Genomic DNA, 9411 nt, shown 5'->3' with positions numbered 1-9411 from the left:
TGGTGGAGGACTTACTTAAAGACGTGTGGTGGAGGACTTACTTAAAGACATGTGGTGGAGGACTTACTTAAAGACCTGTGGTGGAGGACTTACTTAAAGACATGTGGTGGAGGACTTACTTAAAGACGTGTGGTGGAGGACTTACTTAAAGACATGTGGTGGAGGACTTACTTAAAGACATGTGGTGGAGGACTTACTTAAAGACGTGTGGTGGAGGACTTACTTAAAGACATGTGGTGGAGGACTTACTTAAAGACGTGTGGTGGAGGACTTACTTAAACACATGTGGTGGAGGACTTACTTAAAGACGTGTGGTGGAGGACTTACTTAAAGACGTGTGGTGGAGGACTTACTTAAAGACATGTGGTGGAGGACTTACTTACTTGATCTCAGGATATTTTCTTTGCTGCTGCATCGTGACTGCACCTGGAGAGAGAGAGAGAAGAGAGAGAGAGAGAGAGAGAGAGAGAAGAGAGAGATAGAGAGAGAAGAGAGAGAAGAGAGAGAGAGAAGAGAGGGAGAAGAGAGAGAAGAGAGAGAGAAGAGAGAGAAGAGAGGAGAGAAGAGAGAGAAGAGAAGAGAGGGAGAAGAGAGAGAAGAGAGAGAGAAGAGAGAGAAGAGAGGGAGAAGAGAGAGAAGAGAGAGAGAGAAGAGAGGGAGAAGAGAGAGAAGAGAGAGGAGAGAAGAGAGAGAGAGAGAAGAGAGAGAAGAAAAGAGAGGGAAGAGAGAGGGAGAAGAGAGAGAAGAGAGAGAGAGAAGAGAGAGAAGAGAAGATACGGAGAAGAGAGAGGAGAGAGGGAGAAGAGAGAGAAGAGAGGGAGAAGAGAGAGAAGAGAGAGAGAGAAGAGAGGGAGAAGAGAGAGAAGAGAGAGAGAGAAGAGAGAGAAGAGAAGAGAGGGAGAAGAGAGAGAAGAGAGGGAGAAGAGAGAGAAGAGAGAGGAGAGAGAAGAGAAGGAGAAGAGAGAGAAGAGAGGGAGAAGAGAGAGGAGAGAAGAGAGAGAGAGGAGAGAGAAGAGAAGAGAGGGAAGAGAGAGGGAGAAGAGAGAGAAGAGAGAAGAGAGAGGAGAGAGAGAGGAGAGAAGAGAGAGAGAGAAGAGAGAGAAGAGAAGAGGGAGAAGAGAGAGAAGAGAGAGAAGAGAGAGAGAAGAGAGAGGGAGAAGAGAGAGAAGAGAGAGGGAGAAGAGAGTGGGAGAAGAGAGAAAGAGGAGAGACAGAGGGAGAAAAAGAGAGAAGAGAGAGAGAGAAGAGAGGGAGAAGAGAGAGGAGAGGAGAGAAGAGAGAGAGAAGAGAGAGAAGAGAAGAGAGGGAGAAGGGAGAGGGAGAAGAGAGAGACAAAGGGAGAGAGAGAAGAGAGAGGGAGAAGAGAGAGACAAAGGGAGAGAGAGAAGAGAGAGGGAGAAGAGAGAGACAAAGAGAGAGGGAGAAGAGAGAGGGAGAAGAGAGAGGGACAAAGAGAGAAGGACAAAGAGAAAGGGAGGAGAGAGAGGGACAGAGAAATAGACAGACAGACCGAGAGAGAAATAGTATGAGATAAAAAAAATACCAGGTTGCTCTTTTGACGTTTGAAAGATGAGATGTTTTCGCAACAGTCAAAAAGCGACAGAGGAAGAGTTATGAGACCCTACACTTAGCTCTAACCTGGCAGGTTACAGTGATAGAGGTTGGATTCATTTAACTGAGCTAAAATAGATGAGTTCATTTCAAAGATATAATAGATTAGTTAAATGAACGGATAGATATAGTGGATCAAGTCAACAACATATTGATTAAACATTGATAATAACAGATCTATTAACAGGATAAATAGCTATAACAGTACATGTGCAGTACTGACAGTGTGGTGCAGGAAGGATGCATTTCTCTGAAAACATCTGATTCTATAAGAACGCTAAGCTAACGCTTAACTAACGCTTAACTAACGCTTGTCTAATGCTACTGTAGCAGTCAAACGGACACACCTACTCACTCATGATGCCAAGCGTGTACAAAGCTGTAATCAAAGGAAATGGTGGTTAATTTGAAGAACCTGAAATACAGTATATATTGATTTGTTTAACACCTGGTTACTACGTTTCCATATGTGTTATTTCATAGTTTTGATGTCTTCATTATTCTACAATGTAGAAGATCGTCTAAATAAAGAAAAACCCTTGAATGAGTAGGTGTGTCCAACCTGTTGACTGGTGCTGTATATAGACTAGAGGAGATAGACAGAGGGAGTGATTAGAGGGATGTGGTACAGTACGCTAAACCCTCACACACTCTGAGAATATGTGTGTATATGTGTGTGTGTGTTGGGGTGGGAGGAGTTACGATCAGTTTTAATTATTATATTCTGTCTGTCAGTCTGTCTCTATTTATTTAAGCCTATATTCCTGTATCCCTGTGTCTGTCTGTCTGTCTGTATCCCTGTGTCTGTCTGTATCCCTGTGTCTGTCTGTATCCCTGTGTCTGTCTGTCTGTCTGTCTGTGTCTGTCTGCCTGTCTGTCTGTCTGTATCCGTGTCTGTATCCCTGTCTCTGTCTGTATCCCTGTGTCTGTCTGTATCCCTGTGTCTGTCTGTATCCCTGTGTCTGTCTGTCTGTCTGTATCCCTGTGTCTGTCTGTCTGTCTGTCTGTGTCTGTCTGCCTGTCTGTCTGTCTGTATCCGTGTCTGTATCCCTGTCTCTGTCTGTATCCCTGTGTCTGTCTGTATCCCTGTGTCTGTCTGTATCCCTGTGTCTGTCTGTTTGTATCTCTGTGTCGGTCTGTCTGTCTGTCTGTATCCCTGTGTCTGTCTGTCTGTCTGTCTGTATCCCTGTGTCTGTCTGTCTGTCTGTATCCCTGTGTCTGTCTGTCTGTCTGTATCCCTGTGTCTGTCTGTCTGTCTGTATCCCTGTGTCTGTCTGTCTGTATCCCTGTGTCTGTCTGTCTGTATCTCTGTGTCGGTCTGTCTGTCTGTATCTCTGTGTCGGTCTGTCTGTCTGTATCTCTGTGTCGGTCTGTCTGTCTGTATCCCTGTGTCTGTCTGTCTGTCTGTATCCCTGTGTCTGTCTGTCTGTATCCCTGTGTCTGTCTGTCTGTATCCCTCTGTCTGTCTGTCTGTCTGTCTGTATCCCTCTGTCTGTCTGTCTGTATCCCTCTGTCTGTCTGTCTGTCTGTCTGTGTCTGCCTGTCTGTCTGTCTGTGTCTGCCTGTCTGTCTGTCTGTCTGTATCCCTGTGTCTGTCTGTCTGTCTGTGTCGGTCTGTATCGGTCAGCCTGTCTGTCTGTCTGTCTGTATCCGTGTCTGTCTGTCTGTATCCCTGTGTCTGTCTGTCTGTATCCCTGTGTCTGTCTGTCTGTATCTCTGTGTCGGTCTGTCTGTCTGTATCCCTGTGTCTGTCTGTCTGTCTGTATCCCTGTGTCTGTCTGTCTGTATCTCTGTGTCGGTCTGTCTGTATCTCTGTGTCGGTCTGTCTGTATCTCTGTGTCGGTCTGTCTGTCTGTATCCCTGTGTCTGTCTGTCTGTATCCCTGTATCTGTCTGTCTGTATCTCTGTGTCGGTCTGTCTGTCTGTATCTCTGTGTCGGTCTGTCTGTCTGTATCCCTGTGTCTGTCTGTCTGTCTGTATCCCTGTGTCTGTCTGTGTCTGCCTGTCTGTCTGTCTGTATCCCTGTGTCTGCCTGTCTGTATCCCTGTGTCTGTCTGTCTGTATCCCTCTGTCTGTCTGCCTGTATCCCTCTGTCTGTCTGCCTGTATCCCTCTGTCTGTCTGCCTGTATCCCTCTGTCTGTCTGCCTGTATCCCTCTGTCTGTCTGTCTGTATCCCTGTGTCTGTCTGTCTGTCTGTATCCCTGTGTCTGTCTGTGTCTGCCTGTCTGTCTGTCTGTATCCCTGTGTCTGCCTGTCTGTATCCCTGTGTCTGTCTGTCTGTATCCCTCTGTCTGTCTGTCTGTATCCCTCTGTCTGTCTGTCTGTCTGTCTGTATCCCTCTGTCTGTCTGCCTGTATCCCTCTGTCTGTCTGCCTGTATCCCTCCGTCTGTCTGCCTGTATCCCTCTGTCTGTCTGTCTGTATCCCTCTGTCTGTCTGCCTGTATCCCTCTGTCTGTCTGCCTGTATCCCTCTGTCTGTCTGCCTGTATCCCTCTGTCTGTCTGTCTGTATCCCTCTGTCTGTCTGTCTGTCTGTATCCCTCTGTCTGTCTGCCTGTATCCCTCTGTCTGTCTGCCTGTATCCCTCTGTCTGTCTGTCTGTATCCCTCTGTCTGTCTGTCTGTATCCCTCTGTCTGTCTGTCTGTATCCCTCTGTCTGTCTGTCTGTCTGTATCCCTCTGTCTGTCTGCCTGTATCCCTCTGTCTGTCTGTCTGTATCCCTCTGTCTGTCTGCCTGTATCCCTCTGTCTGTCTGCCTGTATCCCTCTGTCTGTCTGTCTGTATCCCTCTGTCTGTCTGTCTGCCTGTATTACCTGCTCCACCGTCTATGTGGCACTGCAACTTGTGCCCAGTGGGACCTGAGAGACCCTCCCTGCCTCCTCCTGTTGCCCTGGTGAGGACCCCTGACTGCCCTGGCCAATGGGGAGAGAGTGATGCATGGATACACATGGAGCCCCTCCCCCCAAAAAACAATGACAGAAGCCCCCTGGATGTACCCCCCCCCCCCCCCCCCCCCCCCCACACACACACACACACTAGAACTATGGCAACACTGCTGGCTAGAGAGAGAGGGAGAGGAGAGAGGGGGATGGATGGAGGCATGGTCCCCCAGCCCAGAGAAAAGCAAAAATCCCAGACAAGACTGTAGCTAAACTATGGAACTAAGAGAGAGAAAGAACGGAGAAAAAAGAGAAAGAGAGAGTGCAACACCACTGGAGCAGATTGATGACATCTACAGACATCCAGCAACACTACTGGAGCAGATCGATGACATCTACAGACATCCAGCAACACCACTGGAGCAGATTGATGACATCTACAGACATCCAGCAACACTACTGGAGCAGATTGATGACATCTACAGACATCCAGCAACACTACTGGAGCAGATTGATGACATCTACAGACATCCAGCAACACTACTGGAGCAGATCAATGACATCTACAGACATCCAGCAACACCACTGGAGCAGATTGATGACATCTACAGACATCCAGCAACACTACTGGAGCAGATCGATGACATCTACAGACATCCAGCAACACCACTGGAGCAGATTGATGACATCTACAGACATCCAGCAACACTACTGGAGCAGATTGATGACATCTACAGACATCCAGCAACACTACTGGAGCAGATTGATGACATCTACAGACATCCAGCAACACTACTGGAGCAGATCGATGACATCTACAGACATCCAGCAACACTACTGGAGCAGATCAATGACATCTACAGACATCCAGCAACACTACTGGAGCAGATCAATGACATCTACAGACATCCAGCAACACTACTGGAGCAGATCAATGACATCTACAGACATCCAGCAACACTACTGGAGCAGATCAATGACATCTACAGACATCCAGCAACACCACTGGAGCAGATTGATGACATCTACAGACATCCAGCAACACTACTGGAGCAGATTGATGACATCTACAGACATCCAGTAACACTACTGGAGCAGATCGATGACATCTACAGACATCCAGCAACACTACTGGAGCAGATCGATGACATCTACAGACATCCAGTAACACTACTGGAGCAGATCGATGACATCTACAGACATCCAGCAACACTACTGGAGCAGATTGATGACATCTACAGACATCCAGTAACACTACTGGAGCAGATCGATGACATGTACAGACATCCAGCAACACTACTGGAGCAGATCGATGACATCTACAGACATCCAGCAACACTACTGGAGCAGATTGATGACATCTACAGACATCCAGTAACACTACTGGAGCAGATCAATGACATCTACAGACATCCAGCAACACTACTGGAGCAGATTGATGACATCTACAGACATCCAGCAACACTACTGGAGCAGATTGATGACATCTACAGACATCCAGCAACACTACTGGAGCAGATCAATGACATCTACAGACATCCAGCAACACTACTGGCGCAGATCAATGACATCTACAGACATCCAGCAACACTACTGGAGCAGATCAATGACATCTACAGACATCCAGTAACACTACTGGAGCAGATCGATGACATCTACAGACATCCAGCAACACTACTGGAGCAGATTGTTGACATCTACAGACATCCAGCAACACTACTGGAGCAGATCAATGACATCTACAGACATCCAGCAACACCACTGGAGCAGATTGTTGACATCTACAGACATCCAGCAACACTACTGGAGCAGATTGATGACACCTACAGACATCCAGCAACACTACTGGAGCAGATCAATGACATCTACAGACATCCAGCAACACCACTGGAGCAGATTGATGACATCTACAGACATCCAGTAACACTACTGGAGCAGATTGATGACATCTACAGACATCCAGCAACACTACTGGAGCAGATTGATGACATCTACAGACATCCAGCAACACTACTGGAGCAGATTGATGACATCTACAGACATCCAGCAACACCACTGGAGCTGATTGATGACATCTACAGACATCCAGCAACACTACTGGAGCAGATTGATGACATCTACAGACATCCAGCAACACCACTGGAGCAGATTGATGACACCTACAGACATCCAGCAACACTACTGGAGCAGATCGATGACATCTACAGACATCCAGCAACACCACTGGAGCAGATTGTTGACATCTACAGACATCCAGCAACACTACTGGAGCAGATCGATGACATCTACAGACATCCAGCAACACCACTGGAGCAGATTGTTGACATCTACAGACATCCAGCAACACTACTGGAGCAGATTGATGACATCTACAGACATCCAGCAACACTACTGGAGCAGATCAATGACATCTACAGACATCCAGCAACACTACTGGAGCAGATTGTTGACATCTACAGACATCCAGCAACACTACTGGAGCAGATTGATGACACCTACAGACATCCAGCAACACTACTGGAGCAGATTGATGACACCTACAGACATCCAGCAACACCACTGGAGCAGATCAATGACATCTACAGACATCCAGCAACACTACTGGAGCAGAATGATGACATCTACAGACATCCAGCAACACCACTGGAGCAGATTGATGACATCTACAGACATCCAGCAACACTACTCGAGCAGATCAATGACATCTACAGACATCCAGCAACACTAGATACAGCTACTAAAAGCAGAACATGTTAGAGAGAGTAAGCGAGAGACAGAGAAAGAGAGAGCATGAGAGAGACAGAGAACATGAAAGAAACAGAGAGGAAGCCAGAAACAGAGAGGAAGCCAGAAACAGAGAGGAAGCCAGAAACAGAGAGGAAGCCAGAAACAGAGATGAAGCCAGAAACAGAGGGAAGCAGGGGAAGGCGGGGGGGGATAGTTACTCGAGAGCTGAAGGTCCTATGGCTCCTGCGATCATCTTTAAGCCCCTCCAACCTACACTGGAGCTAGTAGGAGATAAAGCATCATCACAGGCATCAGTGAACATCAACTCCCAGGATGCATCAGTACTGTACCACAACACAACAACAGAGAGCGACACGAGGAACAACAATAAACAGCTAGCAGAAGAGAGAAGGGATAGGGTAGGGGGGAGTGTGAGAGAGAAGAGTGCGAGAGGGGGGGTATATAGAGTGAGAGAAAGAGGAGAGAAGAGAGAGAGAGAGGTGAGACAAAAGAGGAGAAGAAAGAACGGTTTGGGGAAGAGAGGGAGTGGGGATGAAAGCGAGAGAGAGGAGGGGATGGGAGAGAGGCACTAAGGCTACAACAAGACATAGTGAGATCAACTTGCATAATGAATAACAAAGCAGAATTGCAGACTACCAATCAACAACTAGGTGATGATATTCAGTACATTACAGGTGTGTCTCTGACGGGATGTTCAAGGTGGACTTTTACACACACTACACAAACATGACCATACACAGTACCCAAGAAGATGTACTACACAACAAACACATTGGGTGTTTCTCTAATTAAATCTGCAGTATCCCATCAGTCTGTGAGGGAACCATTTCAAAAGTCAATCTTAAACAGCAAATCTGTTCCTATTCTTTAGACTTGTTAACACATCTGTCCATAATGCTAATGTAATTCTACTAACTGGAAGGTAGGATCAGGTCAGTGATCCGGCTAACCGCTCCTCAACATTCATGTCATATTTAGGTGTAACCGTATGAGAAGGGTGGAGGATGCTAATACATTGGTGGTACCGAGAATGGACAGAGGGTGAGGCGCAGGTGGGAAGACAAAAAACAGAACTTCACTGAGACAAGCACTGAAGTAACTTTCTAAAGAGATATACCACCAGAGAGAGAGAGAGAGAGAGAGAGAGAGAGAGAGAGAGAGAAGAGAGAGATAGAGGAGAGAGAAGAGAGAGAGAGAGGGGGGAGAGAGGAGAGAGAGATAGAGGAGAGAGAAGCGAGAGAGAGAGGAGAGAGGAGAGAGAGAGAGGAGAGAGAGAGAGGAGAGAGAGAGAGGAGAGAGAGGGGAGAGAGAGAGAGAGAGGAGAGAGAGAGAGGGGAGAGAGAGAGAGAGAGGAGAGAGAGGGGAGAGAAAGAGAGAGGAGAGAGGAGAGAGAGGAGAGAGAGGGGAGAGGGGAGAGAGAGAGAGAGAGAGAGAGAGGAGAGAGAGGGGGGAGAGAGAGAGAGAGGGGAGAGAGGAGAGAGAGAGGAGAGAGAGAGAGGAGAGAGGAGAGATAGACAGATTTTCTAGTACAGGTTTCACATCATTCAAACAGTTTGCACACACACACACTACGCAACTCACAGAACTTAAAGACAGAACTTAAAGCATGTACAGACATGCTGTAGGTGCACACACACACACACACACACACACACACACACACACACACACACACACACACACACACACACACACACACACACACACACACACTGCAGTGTAGAACAACTGCTGAATATGTATGTGTGTGTAGGTGTGTGTGTGTAGGTGTGTGTGTGTGTATGTATGTGTGTAGGTGTGTGTGTGTGTGTGTGTATGTATGTGTGTATGTGTGTATATACAGTGCATTCAGAAAGTATTCAGACCCCTTCCCTTTTTCCACATGTTGTTATGTTACAGCCGTATTCTGAAATGGATTAAATAAGTGTTTTCCCCATCAATCTACACTCAATACCCCATAATGACAAAGCAAAAACATTTTTAGAAATATTTGCAAATGTATTAAAATAAAAAACTGAAATACCTTATTTACATAAGTATTCAGACCCTTTGCTATGACACTAAATTGAGCTCAGGTGCATCCTGTTTCCATTGATCATCCTTTTGATGTTTCTACAACTTGATTGGAGTCCACCTGTGGTAAATTCAATTGATTGGACATGATTTGGAAAGG

General features: G+C 46.7%; 1 protein-coding gene across 13 annotated transcripts in view; it reads right to left on the bottom strand.

Moving 5' to 3' along the window:
• Positions 1–9411, bottom strand: part of LOC110521090 (gephyrin) — a 161606-nt gene that overhangs the window by 21093 nt on the left and 131102 nt on the right. For 8 of the 13 annotated variants that reach the window (XM_036976166.1, XM_036976172.1, XM_036976167.1 and 5 more), the window contains 2 exons: positions 7436–7498; positions 384–426 (listed from right to left, as the gene is read on the bottom strand). In XM_036976166.1, coding sequence (XP_036832061.1) covers positions 384–426; positions 7436–7498 — 106 coding nt within the window. The remainder of the gene's footprint in view (positions 1–383; positions 427–7435; positions 7499–9411) is intronic. The other 5 variants (XM_036976173.1, XM_036976174.1, XM_036976176.1 and 2 more) reach the window with 1 other exon arrangement.

This window comes from Oncorhynchus mykiss, chromosome 4, assembly GCF_013265735.2.
Source record: "Oncorhynchus mykiss isolate Arlee chromosome 4, USDA_OmykA_1.1, whole genome shotgun sequence".
Taxonomy (NCBI): domain Eukaryota; kingdom Metazoa; phylum Chordata; class Actinopteri; order Salmoniformes; family Salmonidae; genus Oncorhynchus; species Oncorhynchus mykiss.
The sequence above is the reverse complement of the archived record's forward strand: the minus strand, read 5'-3'. Positions and strand labels throughout refer to the sequence as shown.